This window comes from Pecten maximus, unplaced genomic scaffold (assembly GCF_902652985.1).
Source record: "Pecten maximus unplaced genomic scaffold, xPecMax1.1, whole genome shotgun sequence".
NCBI lineage: Eukaryota > Metazoa > Mollusca > Bivalvia > Pectinida > Pectinidae > Pecten > Pecten maximus.
In genome coordinates this window covers 1,802-25,192 of record NW_022980858.1, presented here as the reverse complement: position 1 = coordinate 25,192, position 23,391 = coordinate 1,802, and the positions used below count along the sequence as shown (strand labels likewise).

The 23,391-nt window shown below is 39.9% G+C and overlaps 10 protein-coding genes across 10 annotated transcripts; 7 read left to right on the top strand and 3 right to left on the bottom strand.

The window, feature by feature from the left end:
- Positions 1-5,079: 5,079 nt before the first annotated feature.
- Positions 5,080-6,504, top strand: LOC117319754 (histone H2A). Its single transcript, XM_033874505.1, has one exon. The coding sequence runs from the start codon at positions 6,073-6,075 to the stop codon at positions 6,448-6,450; it is 378 nt and encodes a 125-aa protein (XP_033730396.1). The 5' UTR covers positions 5,080-6,072; the 3' UTR covers positions 6,451-6,504.
- Positions 6,505-9,496: 2,992 nt separating this feature from the next.
- Positions 9,497-9,962, top strand: LOC117319765 (histone H4). The gene has a single exon (XM_033874515.1). The coding sequence runs from the start codon at positions 9,530-9,532 to the stop codon at positions 9,839-9,841; it is 312 nt and encodes a 103-aa protein (XP_033730406.1). The 5' UTR covers positions 9,497-9,529; the 3' UTR covers positions 9,842-9,962.
- Positions 9,963-9,973: 11 nt separating this feature from the next.
- On the bottom strand, positions 9,974-11,056 carry LOC117319761 (histone H2B). Its single transcript, XM_033874511.1, has one exon. It carries the CDS (start codon positions 11,021-11,023, stop codon positions 10,649-10,651), a length of 375 nt encoding a protein of 124 aa, XP_033730402.1. The 5' UTR covers positions 11,024-11,056; the 3' UTR covers positions 9,974-10,648.
- A 187-nt stretch (positions 11,057-11,243) lies between these two features.
- LOC117319756 (histone H2A) lies at positions 11,244-11,717 on the top strand. Its single transcript, XM_033874507.1, has one exon. The coding sequence runs from the start codon at positions 11,286-11,288 to the stop codon at positions 11,661-11,663; it is 378 nt and encodes a 125-aa protein (XP_033730398.1). The 5' UTR covers positions 11,244-11,285; the 3' UTR covers positions 11,664-11,717.
- Positions 11,718-14,645: 2,928 nt separating this feature from the next.
- Positions 14,646-15,176, top strand: LOC117319763 (histone H4). Its single transcript, XM_033874513.1, has one exon. It carries the CDS (start codon positions 14,744-14,746, stop codon positions 15,053-15,055), a length of 312 nt encoding a protein of 103 aa, XP_033730404.1. The 5' UTR covers positions 14,646-14,743; the 3' UTR covers positions 15,056-15,176.
- An 11-nt stretch (positions 15,177-15,187) lies between these two features.
- Positions 15,188-16,278, bottom strand: LOC117319762 (histone H2B; the record flags this gene model as incomplete). The annotated part of the gene is given in 1 exon segment (XM_033874512.1): positions 15,188-16,278. A coding segment is annotated over 1 exon segment (375 nt). The 3' UTR covers positions 15,188-15,862.
- A 134-nt stretch (positions 16,279-16,412) lies between these two features.
- Positions 16,413-16,931, top strand: LOC117319755 (histone H2A). Its single transcript, XM_033874506.1, has one exon. The coding sequence runs from the start codon at positions 16,500-16,502 to the stop codon at positions 16,875-16,877; it is 378 nt and encodes a 125-aa protein (XP_033730397.1). The 5' UTR covers positions 16,413-16,499; the 3' UTR covers positions 16,878-16,931.
- Positions 16,932-19,924: 2,993 nt separating this feature from the next.
- LOC117319766 (histone H4) lies at positions 19,925-20,390 on the top strand. The gene has a single exon (XM_033874516.1). It carries the CDS (start codon positions 19,958-19,960, stop codon positions 20,267-20,269), a length of 312 nt encoding a protein of 103 aa, XP_033730407.1. The 5' UTR covers positions 19,925-19,957; the 3' UTR covers positions 20,270-20,390.
- Positions 20,391-20,401: 11 nt separating this feature from the next.
- Positions 20,402-21,484, bottom strand: LOC117319759 (histone H2B). Its single transcript, XM_033874510.1, has one exon. The coding sequence runs from the start codon at positions 21,449-21,451 to the stop codon at positions 21,077-21,079; it is 375 nt and encodes a 124-aa protein (XP_033730401.1). The 5' UTR covers positions 21,452-21,484; the 3' UTR covers positions 20,402-21,076.
- Positions 21,485-21,671: 187 nt separating this feature from the next.
- LOC117319757 (histone H2A) lies at positions 21,672-22,145 on the top strand. The gene has a single exon (XM_033874508.1). The coding sequence runs from the start codon at positions 21,714-21,716 to the stop codon at positions 22,089-22,091; it is 378 nt and encodes a 125-aa protein (XP_033730399.1). The 5' UTR covers positions 21,672-21,713; the 3' UTR covers positions 22,092-22,145.
- Positions 22,146-23,391: the final 1,246 nt, after the last annotated feature.

Below are 23,391 nucleotides of genomic sequence, written 5' to 3'. Positions count from 1 at the left end.
AATCCCATTTAACTCTCTGGTTAACCTTATAGAAAACACTGACACAAATAACATTATAGTTACCGGAGATTTTAATGGACACCATACACTTTGGGGGAGCAACAAAAACAACAAACGGGGGGACACTATATATGAATGGGCAGTTCAGACTGGTCTAACCATACTAAACGAGGGTAAACCAACTAGAGTAGACATAGCTCGAGGTATCGAATCACATCTAGATATCACATTAGCAACACCAAACTTAGCGAGTAAATGTAGCTACTGGAATACCCTTGATAGCACTCTAGGATCAGACCACTATCCAGTTTTGGCTCAATTTGATTTTAAACCACATGTTAATACTATTCAGTATCCCCCTAGATGGGTTTTTAATAAAGCGAATTGGAATCAATTTAATCTTTTAACCGAAAACATCCAAATTGATGAAATATATGATGAAAATATAGATATTTTCAATGATAATCTAACAAGAGCTATTTTAGACCTAGCATCAGTATGTATCCCTAGAACGTCAGGAAAGCCAAAAACTAGGAAAAATAATCCATGGTGGAACGATGAGTGTAGGTTAGCAAAGAAACTAAAAAAGAATAGTGAAAGTAAATGGAGGGCAAACAAAAATAACGAAACGCTAAAAGCAAATTATGTCAGATGTAAAACAAATTTTAATAACATTATTCAAAACGTCAAACGAAATCATTGGGAAGAGTTTTGTTCATCATTAAATAATAAAACAAATCTAAAAAATGTATGGTCAAAGGTCAAAGCTATTCAGGGAATAAATAGAACTGAAATCCCTATATTAGGTAAAAACAACATTACCGATAAGGAAAAGGCTGATACTCTAGCTAAACAATATCAGAGCGCTAGCAGTAATGATAACTTAACTCCTGAGTTTAAATTAAATAAAGCTAACAATCAGGATAACATAGACGACGTTATAAGTAACCCCGGCCCCAATACAGGTGAGCTGAACTGTCCATTTACAATCACAGAATACAACAATGCACTTCAGAACAAGAAAAACACATCTCCAGGAGATGACAACATTTCATACACCATCCTCAAACACTGTACAAACAACATAACAGAAATAATACTTAAACTCTTAAACCACATATGGCAACAGGGAACTATACCTGAGGCGTGGAAAAAGGCCGTAGTTATACCTATACTAAAACCAGGTAAAAATCCGCAGGAACCTGCATCATATAGGCCCATAGCATTAACTTCTCACCTCTGTAAAGTAATGGAAACTATGGTAAATAACAGGCTAGTATATTCACTTGAAAGCTCAGGTATCATCAACGAGGAACAGAGCGGGTTCCGTAAAGGTAGATCTACGCTAGACCCCCTTCTTAGACTCACCTCAGATATTAAAAAAGGTTTGAACCTAAAACAAAGTACACTAGCTGTCTTTTTAGATCTAGAAAAAGCATATGATCTTATTTGGCATGATGGTCTTTTAGTATCACTTAAAAATCATGGTATAACTGGTAACATATTTAAATTCGTAAGCAGTTTCCTGAAAAACCGTAAGATCCAGGTTAGAATTCATGACACGTTATCAGATCAATATGAACTAGAAAACGGTGTAGCACAGGGTAGCGTAATATCCCCTACTCTTTTTAATATCTACATTAATACTCTGTCACAAACGCTCCACAATAACACCAAGTTAGCACAATTTGCAGACGACGGATGTATTTGGAATACAGGTAAAAACATTAGATATTTAACCAAACATATCCAGACAACGCTGACAGCAATTAATGAGTGGGCTAATAAGTGGGGGTTTAAACCATCTAAACAGAAAACAATAGCAATGTATTTCTCTAAAAGTAAGAAACTTCCTGAACTATACCTAGGACAAACTAAACTAAAATTTGAAAAACAAGTTAGGTATTTAGGCATGATAATAGATCATAAACTAACTTGGAGTAAACATATTAAATATGTTAAGGAGACATGCCAAAAGGCAATAAACACTATGAGATATATTTCAGGATGTAAATTTGGCGCCAATAAAACTACACAATTAATGCTATATAAAGCGTTAGTTAGATCTAGGCTAGATTATGGGTGCCAGGTATATAATACAGCTAGCGACACAGTACTAAAACATCTAGATGTAATTCAACATTCAGCCTTAAGAGTAGCGCTAAGGGCAATAAAAAACACCAATACCAACAGTTTATTAGCAGAGGCAGGTGAACCCCCCTTAACTCTCAGGCGAGAAAATCTTACATTAAAATACTGGGCTAGGACACAAAGTCATAGTGATAATTTTCTCCTAAATAAAGAAATAAAAGATAGTGAACATCCCGTCAATAACAACAGGGCTCCATATCCATCAGAAATAATTAGACTAAAACAAAAGTATGGTTTAGACAGCGTTAAAATATCCCGCAAACAAGATTTCCAAGTCCCGTGGTTAAAAACAGACCCTAATGTATCGCTAGACCTCCTAAAGATGATAGATAAACAAAACGACCCGATAGGCGCTAAAAACCTAGCATTAGAACTGATAGATCGAAAATACAATAACTTTACTAAATTCTATACTGACGGCTCAAAAAATCCAGACAGTAACCGTGTAGGTTTAGGAATATTTAACAACACCTATAAAGTTAAAAAGTCATTACGGTTAAGCGATAGAGCATCGGTTTATACAGCAGAGCTTATGGCCATTCAAATTGCTTTGATAGGTGTAAAGAAAAATCACACTAAATTTGATAAAGTAGTAATTCTTTCGGATTCCCTTAGCTCCTTACAATCTCTAATAACTGGTAACAGCAGTAGGCCTAAACTACTTAATGCAATCCACTACATGATATCAGAGATTGATCAACTAGGCATAGATCTTCAATTTGAATGGATCCCATCGCACGTAGATATACCAGGTAATGAGGTAGCAGATCAGTTAGCTAAAGAAGCCCTAGGGTCAAATGTCATCCATCTAAACATAGACTTGAGTGTCACAGAGGTCGTTAGTATAATCAATAATAAAACCCAATCGATATGGCAGGATAGTTGGTCGAAATTAACTAATAACTGGCTCAGAAACATCGAGGATAATGTCAAAATCAAAACTCAGTTATATAGTTATAATAAAACAGAGGATACTGTAATAACTAGACTTAGATTAGGATACACCAAACTTGGTCATAACATCAATAGAATTAAGAAAGAAGTCAGTCCCTATTGTATAAACTGTGGCGAACCAGAAACAATAGAACATATCCTATTCGAATGCAGCGCCCATGATAACCATAGGTCAGACTTTAAAGATGAAATAGAAAATTTAGATAAAATCAAATTTGATACTAAGTCTATACTAAATCCTCCTAAACAACACATGAGACACATTTTCGATCTCCTCACTGCTTATCTCACTGCTATTGATTATCTAGACAAGATCTAAGATAGCGATACTTAACATCGATTTTTTACACACTTAACATACGTTATCCCTGCAAAACCAACTCACACGGTTAATTTTTTTTTTTCTCTCTCTCTCACTCTCTTTAACAACAACACAATGACCTTTTTTTTTTTTTTTTTTTTTTTTTTTTTTAAACATTAGAATCCTCAGGATACCCAGGGAGAATGTTCCAGGGGGGATTACTACTGATCCCTCCACTAATTGGGACATACGGAGACTCCAGGAGGTCTGGGGTCTCCTCCTCTGTGCCCCAACCCCCGTATGTCAGACGTCAAATACTCAACAGTTGTGTCCGCCCCGGGGTGGTCCGAGGTATATATCCTCCCTGTTCGAGGTATGTGACGGTTGATACCACAACACATATATTTCTAAAGGGTCAAACAACAAACACCCACGAACATGTGACACCACACATGTATATATTCCTCACTTGACTACCAACCCTGATAATAGATCTCCCCCTACTCTGCAGTTGTGTCTGCCCCGGGGTGGTCCTAGGTTTTATCCTCCCTGCTACGAGGAAAGTGGTATCTATTTTTTATACTCAACACCACATTAACTGTAGGGATACGTATGTTTACTTACACACCAAACAAAAATATATCCCGCATACACCACGATAGGAAATAATGTGTATTGTACAGCTTCTCACCTCGTCAGGTGCACTTAAGTGAATGATCCGTACAAAAGCATTATAAACACTCACCAAACAAAGATACAAAACGCATACACCACGATAGGAAATAATGTGTATTGTACAGCTTCTCACCTCGTCAGGTGCACTTAAGTGAATGATCTGTACAAAAGCATTATAAACACTCTCACCAAACAAAAATACAACACGCATACACCACGATAGGACATAATGTGTATTGTACAGCTTCACACCTCGTCAGGTGCACTTAAGTGAATGATCTGTACAAAAGCATTATAAACACTCACACCAAACAAAAATACAACACGCATACACCACGATAGGACATAATGTGTATTGTACAGCTTCACACCTCGTCAGGTGCACTTAAGTGAATGATCTGTACAAAAGCATTATAAACACTCACACCAAACAAAAAATACAGCAGGCATACACCACGATAGGACATAATGTGTATTGTACAGCTTCACACCTCGTCAGGTGCACTTAAGTGAATGATCTGTACAAAAGCATTATAAACATCACACCAAACAAAAATACAACACGCATACACCACGATAGGACATAATGTGTATTGTACAGCTTCTCACCTCGTCAGGTGCACTTAAGTGAATGATCTGTACAAAAGCATTATAATCACTCTCACCAAACAAAAATACAACACGCATACACCACGATAGGAAATAATGTGTACTGTACAGCTTCTCACCTCGTCAGGTGCACTTAAGTGAATGATCTGTACAAAAGCATTATAAACACTCACACCAAACAAAAATACAACACACTTTCACCACGATAGGAAATAATGTGTATTGTACAGCTTCTCACCTCGTCAGGTGCACTTAGTAGTGAATGATCCGTACAAAAGCATTATATATTCCCCAAACCACACAAAAAACGCATCGCAACATATGAACATCTATACCATTCATACACAATTTGACATCAGATATCCACCTACTCTGCAGGTGTGTATGACCCGGAGTGGTCCGGGTTGTAGACCCCCTGTGACGAGGAACGTGGTATCTACCTTCTAAAACATGTACCTAAATACACCAACACACACCCCGAATATAGATGTGGGGACCTCCCATGCCAATACCATCTGGCAACTCCCCTTTCTAAACCCCCTTCCTCCCCTCCTATCCTTTCCTCTTACTATTACTAATCGCTATCAACTGTGCTTTATGTACATAGCACTGCTCCAGTAGGGTAGGCTTGTAGATGATTATACACAGTAATCAACAGTCTCCCGAAAAACAGTCTTTGTATAATAACTCGCATTATCACGTAATCCAAATTTCCTATGCTTACCCAAGCCCAGCACTACCTCTTTATAATCACCCTATAACTACACTCTACATAACAAACTAGTCTGATCTATACCCTACCCCTTACCCATTCGAAAACACCATGGTTAGCAATACAAAATGGTGTCTAGAATTCCTACTATCAATAACAAAACTATATCCCACTAACAAACTATACCAAATATTTCAAACCAATCTATACTCTATCTCACGCTATCTTCTACACTTCTTGTCCTTCGGAAGGGACGTTAATCCGGGGTCCGGTGTACGGTGAGTCACGCCGTGCACGTTAAAGATCCTCTGCTGGTATTCGAACAAGAGTAGGCTAATTGCTAGCCGCCACAGAGTATAGGTTCATATAGGTCTAGATTAGGATAATGTAGGGCATTAAGGCAATTCAGTGACAGGACAAATTTTTTTTTTTTTTTTTTTTTTTTTTTTAGACATAGAGATAATCGTCTGTCCCTCTCATATTAGATCATTTGGCGATGACGAAATGCGAAATTGCTCCCTATTTAGTGCCCCGACCCACCCCTTTCCCCTTAGTGTCCTAGGCTCGGTTATAACCGGAACAAGGACGTTAAGCCCCATCAATCAATCAATCAATCAATTTTACTCATTTCTGCTATATCTGTTTACAGTAACTAGCCGAACATATCAAGATGTCTGGACGTGGTAAGGGAGGAAAAGTAAAGGGAAAGGCAAAGAGCCGATCATCCCGTGCCGGACTTCAGTTCCCAGTCGGACGTATCCACCGTCTGCTCCGCAAGGGAAACTATGCCGAGCGAGTTGGAGCCGGAGCACCAGTGTACTTGGCTGCTGTCCTCGAGTACTTAGCTGCTGAAGTTTTGGAATTGGCAGGAAACGCCGCCAGAGATAACAAGAAGACCAGGATCATCCCCCGTCATCTCCAGTTGGCCATCAGGAACGACGAGGAGTTGAACAAACTGCTGTCCGGTGTCACCATCGCACAGGGTGGTGTTCTGCCCAACATCCAGGCTGTTCTTCTCCCCAAGAAGACCCAGAAACCCGCCAAGTAGACGGTTCCAGTGTCATTCTGCACAAACAAAAACGGCCCTTTTCAGGGCCACCCACTTTTCTCAAAAAGTGTTCATATGATATGCCTCGAAAACACGCAAATATCTTGTTGCTTATTAATCTATGTGTTCAATTATATACAATTAGCTACTTAAAAACACACGGATTACATTTACATGTCAATAAATATTATAATTACTCACATATTACAACATAACAACAGAAATTATACACACTGTGGTTACAGATAAAGCCACTTAGTGAATACAATATCCTAGCTAACATTCATTCATATTCGACTGCAGATCTAAAGATCGTACAATATACAACTAAAAGTATTTTCATTAGCACATTTGTGTAAAAACAAGTAATTTGTAGCTACAACCAAAGACACATGAAACTGGGTATACAACAATAGTACAGACATAAAGATGCGTTAGAGAACATTTATTCTACATGTCACGTGAGGCGATTTAAATGTAAATTAAAATAACATCATTGAATCCAAATTAAAAACAAATCCTAACTAGACAACATACTATGTCTGGCACCGCGTATATTTACGTATATCGCCTTGCCAGGTTGTCGCATATTATGTTAACTTCATACAGAAACTTGTATGTTCAAATGTGAACCTTTCATAGATGTAGATGCGGTGTTTTTTTTGTTTTTTTGTTGTTGTTGTTTTTTTCCCCCTCTCTCATTCACACGTGTGGAGTAAGTGTGTTTTGTGTGGCGTGTTATCATCTGTGTGTTACATGTAATTCTCCCTTTAGAAATATCAAATCAGATTAAAACAATACCTGTCCGAAAAATGAAAATATCAATTTCGACAGGTGTCATAATAGTATGCAATTACCGATAATAATTAAACTGGTAATAGCAATCATTAAGATGACATGTTTTTCTTAGTGTGCGTGATCGTCGTGAACACAAGCCCAGGTAGGATTGAAAGTTGGCGGATTGTACATGCTTGAGGGCCAATGAAGGATTGTGGATAGCGTCCAATCAGAAACGTGTTTACATATCCTGTGCCCAATCGTGGCCATGATCTGTAACGGAGCGGGGAGCACAAAAATAGCTCTCTGAGTGCAGTTTTCATTCTACCGTTGAACTTCGACTGGTAAACATCAGAAATGGCTCGTACAAAGCAGACCGCCCGTAAATCCACTGGAGGCAAGGCCCCACGTAAACAGTTGGCTACCAAGGCCGCCCGTAAGAGCGCCCCAGCCACCGGAGGAGTAAAGAAACCTCACAGGTACAGGCCAGGAACAGTCGCTCTCCGTGAAATCCGTAGGTACCAGAAGAGCACCGAGCTCCTCATCAGGAAACTGCCATTCCAGCGTCTCGTCCGTGAAATCGCCCAGGATTTCAAGACCGACCTGAGGTTCCAGAGCTCTGCTGTTATGGCTCTTCAGGAGGCTAGCGAAGCTTACTTGGTCGGACTTTTCGAGGACACCAACCTGTGCGCCATCCACGCCAAGCGTGTCACCATCATGCCCAAGGATATCCAGCTGGCTCGCCGTATCCGCGGAGAACGTGCTTAAGCAGTACATCTGTACACTACTTCCCAAAACGGCCCTTTTCAGGGCCACCAAAATTCCAAAAAAGTTCCACTTGCTCTCGAATTTACGCTATCATACATACTTACAATCAGATGGAAGTATAACCATCAACTTTATTAAAGAAATTAAATTCAATACAATATTGGAATTTTTAATTAGTAATATTATTACGATTGTGATTGGATAGATCAACAATTAAAACACGGAATTAGCATGTTTGCATAACACTAACAAATTACTGGTCAATTAATAAACAGATCGAGAGTCAACAACACAACTTGTAACAAAACATCTGTACGACCTGGTATTAAAGTTTAGTGACATAATTCCTCGATTTACAAGTATATGACTTAATTTGCTAGGGTAACTTGCGATGCTTTACATGGATATGATGCGTTTGTGAGATATTATAGTGATTTGGAAGCGAGTATTTGTACATGAGTTTATTATTGATGTTGGTTTTAAGAATATGAGTTATAGGTATTGCGAGGAAAAGTGGTAATAATTGAATAATGAAGCATATATATATGTAAATAAATGATAGTAAAAGAAAAAAAAAAAATGATAATGAAAAAAAAAAATAATAATAATAGGGGTTGGATGGGATTGTGTAGTGGCTTACGGTTTGCGGTATGGGCGGTGGGGCGGGATTATGGTTTGTGTCGGACGTGGGATTGGTTGTCCGGCCGAGCGGAGCGAGGCCCGAAATTTTTAGGGGTACATTTTTCATTTTTCAGGAGTTTCAATTTTTCCGGGAATTCATTTCCATGCGCAGAAACCATTACTTACTTCAAACTGCTTTATTTTACGTTTTTACAGCTTAATAGTGCAATATACGCTTTCATACATGTATTTAGCGCTTGATAAACTTATATACATTTCCATACATACACTTACACCGTTTAAAACTGATATACAGCTTTATACAATGCATTTACAGCTACAAAAAACTTATATACAACATGATACATGTACATACAGAAGAATTAACTCATATACAGCCGCCTACATTCAGTAAATGCTTAATATAATTCATACATGTTCTCGGCGACAATTATAATCTAATAAAACTGAATAACTGATGGAATACATTCAAATTTGTTACAAAATAACTATCTTGATAACAGTGAATATAGTTAAATGAATGTAGATTCCACAAAATACAATAACACATGAATTGCAAATTCTGTTAATTACACATATCATCAATTGACAATGCCAGATAATTCCTAATTACATTACATCATTGTTTTCTTTAACAGTTCATGTCAAGTTTTAGTGCTTTAGTCGTATGTGGGATTACATTTCAGTTTTCTACTATTCACAGGTGCTATGTACACATGTGTCACTTGGCCTACAACACCACTATACAGTGTGTATGCCTGGCCGGGAATTATGACCAATGAAAACCGCGCTTACAAAAACGCACAGGTCTTCTCACACGGCCTAGACTTTGCTATAAAGACCTGGTCTGTGTGTGCCGAGTCATTTCAGTCACTGCTCGCAGTCTGTAAACATGTCTGGAAGAGGTAAAGGAGGAAAGGGACTCGGAAAGGGAGGTGCCAAGAGGCACAGGAAGGTGTTGCGTGATAACATCCAGGGTATCACCAAGCCCGCAATCCGTCGTCTGGCTCGACGAGGTGGTGTCAAACGTATCTCTGGACTCATCTACGAAGAGACCCGTGGTGTCCTTAAGGTTTTCCTTGAGAACGTCATCAGGGACGCTGTCACATACACCGAGCACGCCAAGAGGAAGACTGTCACAGCTATGGATGTTGTGTACGCTCTGAAGAGGCAAGGACGTACTCTGTACGGATTTGGCGGTTAAACCCAGAACGAACCCTGTCAACAAACAACACAAACGGCCCTTTTTAGGGCCACCAAACTTCTCAAAAAGCTTCAATATCACTCGAAAATACGCAATCTTAGTTTGTTTCTTTATTACAATTATTGTTTATGTACAACTGTAGCTATTCCATTCTCATAAGCACAAACAACTCACATGGGGTAATTAATAAACACTACATCAATTACATTGCACTCGCAACACAGGCTAATTCAATAACAACCAATTGTATAATTACATTTTATTTATTTCCATCGCTATGTCACCAGTATTAAAAACATAAATGCTGATCTTATACTACTACACGGAGAATAAATATCGATAAGAATAATATCGTACACATACGCATAAAGGTACACGTATACGTACCGCAATAAACAATAACATTACATTGGTCATCGCAATACACACGGACAAGTAACACCAGTAAACTCCACACACGTTTGCAATACATTTCCATTTATCAATAAATATTGTCCAACTACAGTTTCATCCACTCAATTACAATCATGATCAAGACGTGTTTCATTTCCGTATGTTTATGAATTATGCTTTGATACATACATGTATACACACAATATACATTACAACACACACACATACATTCATTTATTTTACACACACATACTTAACTAATTCATACCCTTCTAACTTATGATGAATTAAAACATAACACAAAACTAAGAACTAAGTAATTGCGTTTTTTTCGAGTGTTCATTGGGACTTTTTGAGGAGTTTGGGTGGCCCTGAAAAGGGCCGTTTGTGTTTGTAGTAAACTTTTTCAGGAGTTTACTTGGAGCTGGTGTACTTGGTGACAGCTTTGGTTCCCTCACTGACAGCGTGCTTGGCCAATTCACCGGGCAGAAGGAGACGGACAGCGGTCTGGATCTCCCGACTGGTGATGGTGGACCTCTTGTTGTAGTGAGCGAGACGGGAAGCCTCAGCGGCGATTCTCTCAAAGATGTCGTTGACAAAGCTGTTCATGATGGACATGGCCTTGCTGGACACACCGGTGTCGGGGTGCACCTGTTTCAACACTTTGTAGATGTAGATGCTGTAGGATTCCCTCCTCTTCCTCCTCCTTTTCTTGTCAGTCCCACGGTTGGCCTTTGCCTTGGTGGCGGCCTTCTTAGCTCCTTTCGATCCTGATGCTTTGGGTGCCATGATACTAATACGACGAGTGCCGATACGAGTAATGAGCGACGTTTTTCAATTTTTCCCTTTTATACCATCGCCCTCACAGGTAGGATCGAAACTTTAGCCTTGCGCCACACAAACACTCGAACCTCGCAGCTCTCTGAAAACACCCCCGACTTTTTCGCTCGCTACAGTTTCGATCCTACCTGTGGGTATAAAACGCTTCACGGCAACAAATTTTACTCATTTCTGCTATATCTGTTTACAGTAACTAGCCGAACATATCAAGATGTCTGGACGTGGTAAGGGAGGAAAAGTAAAGGGAAAGGCAAAGAGCCGATCATCCCGTGCCGGACTTCAGTTCCCAGTCGGACGTATCCACCGTCTGCTCCGCAAGGGAAACTATGCCGAGCGAGTTGGAGCCGGAGCACCAGTGTACTTGGCTGCTGTCCTCGAGTACTTAGCTGCTGAAGTTTTGGAATTGGCAGGAAACGCCGCCAGAGATAACAAGAAGACCAGGATCATCCCCCGTCATCTCCAGTTGGCCATCAGGAACGACGAGGAGTTGAACAAACTGCTGTCCGGTGTCACCATCGCACAGGGTGGTGTTCTGCCCAACATCCAGGCTGTTCTTCTCCCCAAGAAGACCCAGAAACCCGCCAAGTAGACGGTTCCAGTGTCATTCTGCACAAACAAAAACGGCCCTTTTCAGGGCCACCCACTTTTCTCAAAAAGTGTTCATATGATATGCCTCGAAAACACGCAAATATCTTGTTGCTTATTAATCTATGTGTTCAATTATATACAATTAGCTACTTAAAAACACACGGATTACATTTACATGTCAATAAATATTATAATTACTCACATATTACAACATAACAACAGAAATTATACACACTGTGGTTACAGATAAAGCCACTTAGTGAATACAATATCCTAGCTAACATTCATTCATATTCGACTGCAGATCTAAAGATCGTACAATATACAACTAAAAGTATTTTCATTAGCACATTTGTGTAAAAACAAGTAATTTGTAGCTACAACCAAAGACACATGAAACTGGGTATACAACAATAGTACAGACATAAAGATGCGTTAGAGAACATTTATTCTACATGTCACGTGAGGCGATTTAAATGTAAATTAAAATAACATCATTGAATCCAAATTAAAAACAAATCCTAACTAGACAACATACTATGTCTGGCACCGCGTATATTTACGTATATCGCCTTGCCAGGTTGTCGCATATTATGTTAACTTCATACAGAAACTTGTATGTTCAAATGTGAACCTTTCATAGATGTAGATGCGGTGTTTTTTTTGTTTTTTTGTTGTTGTTGTTTTTTTCCCCCTCTCTCATTCACACGTGTGGAGTAAGTGTGTTTTGTGTGGCGTGTTATCATCTGTGTGTTACATGTAATTCTCCCTTTAGAAATATCAAATCAGATTAAAACAATACCTGTCCGAAAAATGAAAATATCAATTTCGACAGGTGTCATAATAGTATGCAATTACCGATAATAATTAAACTGGTAATAGCAATCATTAAGATGACATGTTTTTCTTAGTGTGCGTGATCGTCGTGAACACAAGCCCAGGTAGGATTGAAAGTTGGCGGATTGTACATGCTTGAGGGCCAATGAAGGATTGTGGATAGCGTCCAATCAGAAACGTGTTTACATATCCTGTGCCCAATCGTGGCCATGATCTGTAACGGAGCGGGGAGCACAAAAATAGCTCTCTGAGTGCAGTTTTCATTCTACCGTTGAACTTCGACTGGTAAACATCAGAAATGGCTCGTACAAAGCAGACCGCCCGTAAATCCACTGGAGGCAAGGCCCCACGTAAACAGTTGGCTACCAAGGCCGCCCGTAAGAGCGCCCCAGCCACCGGAGGAGTAAAGAAACCTCACAGGTACAGGCCAGGAACAGTCGCTCTCCGTGAAATCCGTAGGTACCAGAAGAGCACCGAGCTCCTCATCAGGAAACTGCCATTCCAGCGTCTCGTCCGTGAAATCGCCCAGGATTTCAAGACCGACCTGAGGTTCCAGAGCTCTGCTGTTATGGCTCTTCAGGAGGCTAGCGAAGCTTACTTGGTCGGACTTTTCGAGGACACCAACCTGTGCGCCATCCACGCCAAGCGTGTCACCATCATGCCCAAGGATATCCAGCTGGCTCGCCGTATCCGCGGAGAACGTGCTTAAGCAGTACATCTGTACACTACTTCCCAAAACGGCCCTTTTCAGGGCCACCAAAATTCCAAAAAAGTTCCACTTGCTCTCGAATTTACGCTATCATACATACTTACAATCAGATGGAAGTATAACCATCAACTTTATTAAAGAAATTAAATTCAATACAATATTGGAATTTTTAATTAGTAATATTATTACGATTGTGATTGGATAGATCAACAATTAAAACACGGAATTAGCATGTTTGCATAACACTAACAAATTACTGGTCAATTAATAAACAGATCGAGAGTCAACAACACAACTTGTAACAAAACATCTGTACGACCTGGTATTAAAGTTTAGTGACATAATTCCTCGATTTACAAGTATATGACTTAATTTGCTAGGGTAACTTGCGATGCTTTACATGGATATGATGCGTTTGTGAGATATTATAGTGATTTGGAAGCGAGTATTTGTACATGAGTTTATTATTGATGTTGGTTTTAAGAATATGAGTTATAGGTATTGCGAGGAAAAGTGGTAATAATTGAATAATGAAGCATATATATATGTAAATAAATGATAGTAAAAGAAAAAAAAAAAAATGATAATGAAAAAAAAAAATAATAATAATAGGGGTTGGATGGGATTGTGTAGTGGCTTACGGTTTGCGGTATGGGCGGTGGGGCGGGATTATGGTTTGTGTCGGACGTGGGATTGGTTGTCCGGCCGAGCGGAGCGAGGCCCGAAATTTTTAGGGGTACATTTTTCATTTTTCAGGAGTTTCAATTTTTCCGGGAATTCATTTCCATGCGCAGAAACCATTACTTACTTCAAACTGCTTTATTTTACGTTTTTACAGCTTAATAGTGCAATATACGCTTTCATACATGTATTTAGCGCTTGATAAACTTATATACATTTCCATACATACACTTACACCGTTTAAAACTGATATACAGCTTTATACAATGCATTTACAGCTACAAAAAACTTATATACAACATGATACATGTACATACAGAAGAATTAACTCATATACAGCCGCCTACATTCAGTAAATGCTTAATATAATTCATACATGTTCTCGGCGACAATTATAATCTAATAAAACTGAATAACTGATGGAATACATTCAAATTTGTTACAAAATAACTATCTTGATAACAGTGAATATAGTTAAATGAATGTAGATTCCACAAAATACAATAACACATGAATTGCAAATTCTGTTAATTACACATATCATCAATTGACAATGCCAGATAATTCCTAATTACATTACATCATTGTTTTCTTTAACAGTTCATGTCAAGTTTTAGTGCTTTAGTCGTATGTGGGATTACATTTCAGTTTTCTACTATTCACAGGTGCTATGTACACATGTGTCACTTGGCCTACAACACCACTATACAGTGTGTATGCCTGGCCGGGAATTATGACCAATGAAAACCGCGCTTACAAAAACGCACAGGTCTTCTCACACGGCCTAGACTTTGCTATAAAGACCTGGTCTGTGTGTGCCGAGTCATTTCAGTCACTGCTCGCAGTCTGTAAACATGTCTGGAAGAGGTAAAGGAGGAAAGGGACTCGGAAAGGGAGGTGCCAAGAGGCACAGGAAGGTGTTGCGTGATAACATCCAGGGTATCACCAAGCCCGCAATCCGTCGTCTGGCTCGACGAGGTGGTGTCAAACGTATCTCTGGACTCATCTACGAAGAGACCCGTGGTGTCCTTAAGGTTTTCCTTGAGAACGTCATCAGGGACGCTGTCACATACACCGAGCACGCCAAGAGGAAGACTGTCACAGCTATGGATGTTGTGTACGCTCTGAAGAGGCAAGGACGTACTCTGTACGGATTTGGCGGTTAAACCCAGAACGAACCCTGTCAACAAACAACACAAACGGCCCTTTTTAGGGCCACCAAACTTCTCAAAAAGCTTCAATATCACTCGAAAATACGCAATCTTAGTTTGTTTCTTTATTACAATTATTGTTTATGTACAACTGTAGCTATTCCATTCTCATAAGCACAAACAACTCACATGGGGTAATTAATAAACACTACATCAATTACATTGCACTCGCAACACAGGCTAATTCAATAACAACCAATTGTATAATTACATTTTATTTATTTCCATCGCTATGTCACCAGTATTAAAAACATAAATGCTGATCTTATACTACTACACGGAGAATAAATATCGATAAGAATAATATCGTACACATACGCATAAAGGTACACGTATACGTACCGCAATAAACAATAACATTACATTGGTCATCGCAATACACACGGACAAGTAACACCAGTAAACTCCACACACGTTTGCAATACATTTCCATTTATCAATAAATATTGTCCAACTACAGTTTCATCCACTCAATTACAATCATGATCAAGACGTGTTTCATTTCCGTATGTTTATGAATTATGCTTTGATACATACATGTATACACACAATATACATTACAACACACACACATACATTCATTTATTTTACACACACATACTTAACTAATTCATACCCTTCTAACTTATGATGAATTAAAACATAACACAAAACTAAGAACTAAGTAATTGCGTTTTTTTCGAGTGTTCATTGGGACTTTTTGAGGAGTTTGGGTGGCCCTGAAAAGGGCCGTTTGTGTTTGTAGTAAACTTTTTCAGGAGTTTACTTGGAGCTGGTGTACTTGGTGACAGCTTTGGTTCCCTCACTGACAGCGTGCTTGGCCAATTCACCGGGCAGAAGGAGACGGACAGCGGTCTGGATCTCCCGACTGGTGATGGTGGACCTCTTGTTGTAGTGAGCGAGACGGGAAGCCTCAGCGGCGATTCTCTCAAAGATGTCGTTGACAAAGCTGTTCATGATGGACATGGCCTTGCTGGACACACCGGTGTCGGGGTGCACCTGTTTCAACACTTTGTAGATGTAGATGCTGTAGGATTCCCTCCTCTTCCTCCTCCTTTTCTTGTCAGTCCCACGGTTGGCCTTTGCCTTGGTGGCGGCCTTCTTAGCTCCTTTCGATCCTGATGCTTTGGGTGCCATGATACTAATACGACGAGTGCCGATACGAGTAATGAGCGACGTTTTTCAATTTTTCCCTTTTATACCATCGCCCTCACAGGTAGGATCGAAACTTTAGCCTTGCGCCACACAAACACTCGAACCTCGCAGCTCTCTGAAAACACCCCCGACTTTTTCGCTCGCTACAGTTTCGATCCTACCTGTGGGTATAAAACGCTTCACGGCAACAAATTTTACTCATTTCTGCTATATCTGTTTACAGTAACTAGCCGAACATATCAAGATGTCTGGACGTGGTAAGGGAGGAAAAGTAAAGGGAAAGGCAAAGAGCCGATCATCCCGTGCCGGACTTCAGTTCCCAGTCGGACGTATCCACCGTCTGCTCCGCAAGGGAAACTATGCCGAGCGAGTTGGAGCCGGAGCACCAGTGTACTTGGCTGCTGTCCTCGAGTACTTAGCTGCTGAAGTTTTGGAATTGGCAGGAAACGCCGCCAGAGATAACAAGAAGACCAGGATCATCCCCCGTCATCTCCAGTTGGCCATCAGGAACGACGAGGAGTTGAACAAACTGCTGTCCGGTGTCACCATCGCACAGGGTGGTGTTCTGCCCAACATCCAGGCTGTTCTTCTCCCCAAGAAGACCCAGAAACCCGCCAAGTAGACGGTTCCAGTGTCATTCTGCACAAACAAAAACGGCCCTTTTCAGGGCCACCCACTTTTCTCAAAAAGTGTTCATATGATATGCCTCGAAAACACGCAAATATCTTGTTGCTTATTAATCTATGTGTTCAATTATATACAATTAGCTACTTAAAAACACACGGATTACATTTACATGTCAATAAATATTATAATTACTCACATATTACAACATAACAACAGAAATTATACACACTGTGGTTACAGATAAAGCCACTTAGTGAATACAATATCCTAGCTAACATTCATTCATATTCGACTGCAGATCTAAAGATCGTACAATATACAACTAAAAGTATTTTCATTAGCACATTTGTGTAAAAACAAGTAATTTGTAGCTACAACCAAAGACACATGAAACTGGGTATACAACAATAGTACAGACATAAAGATGCGTTAGAGAACATTTATTCTACATGTCACGTGAGGCGATTTAAATGTAAATTAAAATAACATCATTGAATCCAAATTAAAAACAAATCCTAACTAGACAACATACTATGTCTGGCACCGCGTATATTTACGTATATCGCCTTGCCAGGTTGTCGCATATTATGTTAACTTCATACAGAAACTTGTATGTTCAAATGTGAACCTTTCATAGATGTAGATGCGGTGTTTTTTTTGTTTTTTTGTTGTTGTTGTTTTTTTCCCCCTCTCTCATTCACACGTGTGGAGTAAGTGTGTTTTGTGTGGCGTGTTATCATCTGTGTGTTACATGTAATTCTCCCTTTAGAAATATCAAATCAGATTAAAACAATACCTGTCCGAAAAATGAAAATATCAATTTCGACAGGTGTCATAATAGTATGCAATTACCGATAATAATTAAACTGGTAATAGCAATCATTAAGATGACATGTTTTTCTTAGTGTGCGTGATCGTCGTGAACACAAGCCCAGGTAGGATTGAAAGTTGGCGGATTGTACATGCTTGAGGGCCAATGAAGGATTGTGGATAGCGTCCAATCAGAAACGTGTTTACATATCCTGTGCCCAATCGTGGCCATGATCTGTAACGGAGCGGGGAGCACAAAAATAGCTCTCTGAGTGCAGTTTTCATTCTACCGTTGAACTTCGACTGGTAAACATCAGAAATGGCTCGTACAAAGCAGACCGCCCGTAAATCCACTGGAGGCAAGGCCCCACGTAAACAGTTGGCTACCAAGGCCGCCCGTAAGAGCGCCCCAGCCACCGGAGGAGTAAAGAAACCTCACAGGTACAGGCCAGGAACAGTCGCTCTCCGTGAAATCCGTAGGTACCAGAAGAGCACCGAGCTCCTCATCAGGAAACTGCCATTCCAGCGTCTCGTCCGTGAAATCGCCCAGGATTTCAAGACCGACCTGAGGTTCCAGAGCTCTGCTGTTATGGCTCTTCAGGAGGCTAGCGAAGCTTACTTGGTCGGACTTTTCGAGGACACCAACCTGTGCGCCATCCACGCCAAGCGTGTCACCATCATGCCCAAGGATATCCAGCTGGCTCGCCGTATCCGCGGAGAACGTGCTTAAGCAGTACATCTGTACACTACTTCCCAAAACGGCCCTTTTCAGGGCCACCAAAATTCCAAAAAAGTTCCACTTGCTCTCGAATTTACGCTATCATACATACTTACAATCAGATGGAAGTATAACCATCAACTTTATTAAAGAAATTAAATTCAATACAATATTGGAATTTTTAATTAGTAATATTATTACGATTGTGATTGGATAGATCAACAATTAAAACACGGAATTAGCATGTTTGCATAACACTAACAAATTACTGGTCAATTAATAAACAGATCGAGAGTCAACAACACAACTTGTAACAAAACATCTGTACGACCTGGTATTAAAGTTTAGTGACATAATTCCTCGATTTACAAGTATATGACTTAATTTGCTAGGGTAACTTGCGATGCTTTACATGGATATGATGCGTTTGTGAGATATTATAGTGATTTGGAAGCGAGTATTTGTACATGAGTTTATTATTGATGTTGGTTTTAAGAATATGAGTTATAGGTATTGCGAGGAAAAGTGGTAATAATTGAATAATGAAGCATATATATATGTAAATAAATGATAGTAAAAGAAAAAAAAAAAAATGATAATGAAAAAAAAAAATAATAATAATAGGGGTTGGATGGGATTGTGTAGTGGCTTACGGTTTGCGGTATGGGCGGTGGGGCGGGATTATGGTTTGTGTCGGACGTGGGATTGGTTGTCCGGCCGAGCGGAGCGAGGCCCGAAATTTTTAGGGGTACATTTTTCATTTTTCAGGAGTTTCAATTTTTCCGGGAATTCATTTCCATGCGCAGAAACCATTACTTACTTCAAACTGCTTTATTTTACGTTTTTACAGCTTAATAGTGCAATATACGCTTTCATACATGTATTTAGCGCTTGATAAACTTATATACATTTCCATACATACACTTACACCGTTTAAAACTGATATACAGCTTTATACAATGCATTTACAGCTACAAAAAACTTATATACAACATGATACATGTACATACAGAAGAATTAACTCATATACAGCCGCCTACATTCAGTAAATGCTTAATATAATTCATACATGTTCTCGGCGACAATTATAATCTAATAAAACTGAATAACTGATGGAATACATTCAAATTTGTTACAAAATAACTATCTTGATAACAGTGAATATAGTTAAATGAATGTAGATTCCACAAAATACAATAACACATGAATTGCAAATTCTGTTAATTACACATATCATCAATTGACAATGCCAGATAATTCCTAATTACATTACATCATTGTTTTCTTTAACAGTTCATGTCAAGTTTTAGTGCTTTAGTCGTATGTGGGATTACATTTCAGTTTTCTACTATTCACAGGTGCTATGTACACATGTGTCACTTGGCCTACAACACCACTATACAGTGTGTATGCCTGGCCGGGAATTATGACCAATGAAAACCGCGCTTACAAAAACGCACAGGTCTTCTCACACGGCCTAGACTTTGCTATAAAGACCTGGTCTGTGTGTGCCGAGTCATTTCAGTCACTGCTCGCAGTCTGTAAACATGTCTGGAAGAGGTAAAGGAGGAAAGGGACTCGGAAAGGGAGGTGCCAAGAGGCACAGGAAGGTGTTGCGTGATAACATCCAGGGTATCACCAAGCCCGCAATCCGTCGTCTGGCTCGACGAGGTGGTGTCAAACGTATCTCTGGACTCATCTACGAAGAGACCCGTGGTGTCCTTAAGGTTTTCCTTGAGAACGTCATCAGGGACGCTGTCACATACACCGAGCACGCCAAGAGGAAGACTGTCACAGCTATGGATGTTGTGTACGCTCTGAAGAGGCAAGGACGTACTCTGTACGGATTTGGCGGTTAAACCCAGAACGAACCCTGTCAACAAACAACACAAACGGCCCTTTTTAGGGCCACCAAACTTCTCAAAAAGCTTCAATATCACTCGAAAATACGCAATCTTAGTTTGTTTCTTTATTACAATTATTGTTTATGTACAACTGTAGCTATTCCATTCTCATAAGCACAAACAACTCACATGGGGTAATTAATAAACACTACATCAATTACATTGCACTCGCAACACAGGCTAATTCAATAACAACCAATTGTATAATTACATTTTATTTATTTCCATCGCTATGTCACCAGTATTAAAAACATAAATGCTGATCTTATACTACTACACGGAGAATAAATATCGATAAGAATAATATCGTACACATACGCATAAAGGTACACGTATACGTACCGCAATAAACAATAACATTACATTGGTCATCGCAATACACACGGACAAGTAACACCAGTAAACTCCACACACGTTTGCAATACATTTCCATTTATCAATAAATATTGTCCAACTACAGTTTCATCCACTCAATTACAATCATGATCAAGACGTGTTTCATTTCCGTATGTTTATGAATTATGCTTTGATACATACATGTATACACACAATATACATTACAACACACACACATACATTCATTTATTTTACACACACATACTTAACTAATTCATACCCTTCTAACTTATGATGAATTAAAACATAACACAAAACTAAGAACTAAGTAATTGCGTTTTTTTCGAGTGTTCATTGGGACTTTTTGAGGAGTTTGGGTGGCCCTGAAAAGGGCCGTTTGTGTTTGTAGTAAACTTTTTCAGGAGTTTACTTGGAGCTGGTGTACTTGGTGACAGCTTTGGTTCCCTCACTGACAGCGTGCTTGGCCAATTCACCGGGCAGAAGGAGACGGACAGCGGTCTGGATCTCCCGACTGGTGATGGTGGACCTCTTGTTGTAGTGAGCGAGACGGGAAGCCTCAGCGGCGATTCTCTCAAAGATGTCGTTGACAAAGCTGTTCATGATGGACATGGCCTTGCTGGACACACCGGTGTCGGGGTGCACCTGTTTCAACACTTTGTAGATGTAGATGCTGTAGGATTCCCTCCTCTTCCTCCTCCTTTTCTTGTCAGTCCCACGGTTGGCCTTTGCCTTGGTGGCGGCCTTCTTAGCTCCTTTCGATCCTGATGCTTTGGGTGCCATGATACTAATACGACGAGTGCCGATACGAGTAATGAGCGACGTTTTTCAATTTTTCCCTTTTATACCATCGCCCTCACAGGTAGGATCGAAACTTTAGCCTTGCGCCACACAAACACTCGAACCTCGCAGCTCTCTGAAAACACCCCCGACTTTTTCGCTCGCTACAGTTTCGATCCTACCTGTGGGTATAAAACGCTTCACGGCAACAAATTTTACTCATTTCTGCTATATCTGTTTACAGTAACTAGCCGAACATATCAAGATGTCTGGACGTGGTAAGGGAGGAAAAGTAAAGGGAAAGGCAAAGAGCCGATCATCCCGTGCCGGACTTCAGTTCCCAGTCGGACGTATCCACCGTCTGCTCCGCAAGGGAAACTATGCCGAGCGAGTTGGAGCCGGAGCACCAGTGTACTTGGCTGCTGTCCTCGAGTACTTAGCTGCTGAAGTTTTGGAATTGGCAGGAAACGCCGCCAGAGATAACAAGAAGACCAGGATCATCCCCCGTCATCTCCAGTTGGCCATCAGGAACGACGAGGAGTTGAACAAACTGCTGTCCGGTGTCACCATCGCACAGGGTGGTGTTCTGCCCAACATCCAGGCTGTTCTTCTCCCCAAGAAGACCCAGAAACCCGCCAAGTAGACGGTTCCAGTGTCATTCTGCACAAACAAAAACGGCCCTTTTCAGGGCCACCCACTTTTCTCAAAAAGTGTTCATATGATATGCCTCGAAAACACGCAAATATCTTGTTGCTTATTAATCTATGTGTTCAATTATATACAATTAGCTACTTAAAAACACACGGATTACATTTACATGTCAATAAATATTATAATTACTCACATATTACAACATAACAACAGAAATTATACACACTGTGGTTACAGATAAAGCCACTTAGTGAATACAATATCCTAGCTAACATTCATTCATATTCGACTGCAGATCTAAAGATCGTACAATATACAACTAAAAGTATTTTCATTAGCACATTTGTGTAAAAACAAGTAATTTGTAGCTACAACCAAAGACACATGAAACTGGGTATACAACAATAGTACAGACATAAAGATGCGTTAGAGAACATTTATTCTACATGTCACGTGAGGCGATTTAAATGTAAATTAAAATAACATCATTGAATCCAAATTAAAAACAAATCCTAACTAGACAACATACTATGTCTGGCACCGCGTATATTTACGTATATCGCCTTGCCAGGTTGTCGCATATTATGTTAACTTCATACAGAAACTTGTATGTTCAAATGTGAACCTTTCATAGATGTAGATGCGGTGTTTTTTTTGTTTTTTTGTTGTTGTTGTTTTTTTCCCCCTCTCTCATTCACACGTGTGGAGTAAGTGTGTTTTGTGTGGCGTGTTATCATCTGTGTGTTACATGTAATTCTCCCTTTAGAAATATCAAATCAGATTAAAACAATACCTGTCCGAAAAATGAAAATATCAATTTCGACAGGTGTCATAATAGTATGCAATTACCGATAATAATTAAACTGGTAATAGCAATCATTAAGATGACATGTTTTTCTTAGTGTGCGTGATCGTCGTGAACACAAGCCCAGGTAGGATTGAAAGTTGGCGGATTGTACATGCTTGAGGGCCAATGAAGGATTGTGGATAGCGTCCAATCAGAAACGTGTTTACATATCCTGTGCCCAATCGTGGCCATGATCTGTAACGGAGCGGGGAGCACAAAAATAGCTCTCTGAGTGCAGTTTTCATTCTACCGTTGAACTTCGACTGGTAAACATCAGAAATGGCTCGTACAAAGCAGACCGCCCGTAAATCCACTGGAGGCAAGGCCCCACGTAAACAGTTGGCTACCAAGGCCGCCCGTAAGAGCGCCCCAGCCACCGGAGGAGTAAAGAAACCTCACAGGTACAGGCCAGGAACAGTCGCTCTCCGTGAAATCCGTAGGTACC

Bases quoted from the DNA above. Each gene is read 5' to 3' on its own strand.
- LOC117319754 (XM_033874505.1), top strand. From the start codon at position 6,073: ATGTCTGGACGTGGTAAGGGAGGAAAAGTAAAGGGAAAGGCAAAGAGC.
- LOC117319765 (XM_033874515.1), top strand. From the start codon at position 9,530: ATGTCTGGAAGAGGTAAAGGAGGAAAGGGACTCGGAAAGGGAGGTGCC.
- LOC117319761 (XM_033874511.1), bottom strand. From the start codon at position 11,023: ATGGCACCCAAAGCATCAGGATCGAAAGGAGCTAAGAAGGCCGCCACC.
- LOC117319756 (XM_033874507.1), top strand. From the start codon at position 11,286: ATGTCTGGACGTGGTAAGGGAGGAAAAGTAAAGGGAAAGGCAAAGAGC.
- LOC117319763 (XM_033874513.1), top strand. From the start codon at position 14,744: ATGTCTGGAAGAGGTAAAGGAGGAAAGGGACTCGGAAAGGGAGGTGCC.
- LOC117319755 (XM_033874506.1), top strand. From the start codon at position 16,500: ATGTCTGGACGTGGTAAGGGAGGAAAAGTAAAGGGAAAGGCAAAGAGC.
- LOC117319766 (XM_033874516.1), top strand. From the start codon at position 19,958: ATGTCTGGAAGAGGTAAAGGAGGAAAGGGACTCGGAAAGGGAGGTGCC.
- LOC117319759 (XM_033874510.1), bottom strand. From the start codon at position 21,451: ATGGCACCCAAAGCATCAGGATCGAAAGGAGCTAAGAAGGCCGCCACC.
- LOC117319757 (XM_033874508.1), top strand. From the start codon at position 21,714: ATGTCTGGACGTGGTAAGGGAGGAAAAGTAAAGGGAAAGGCAAAGAGC.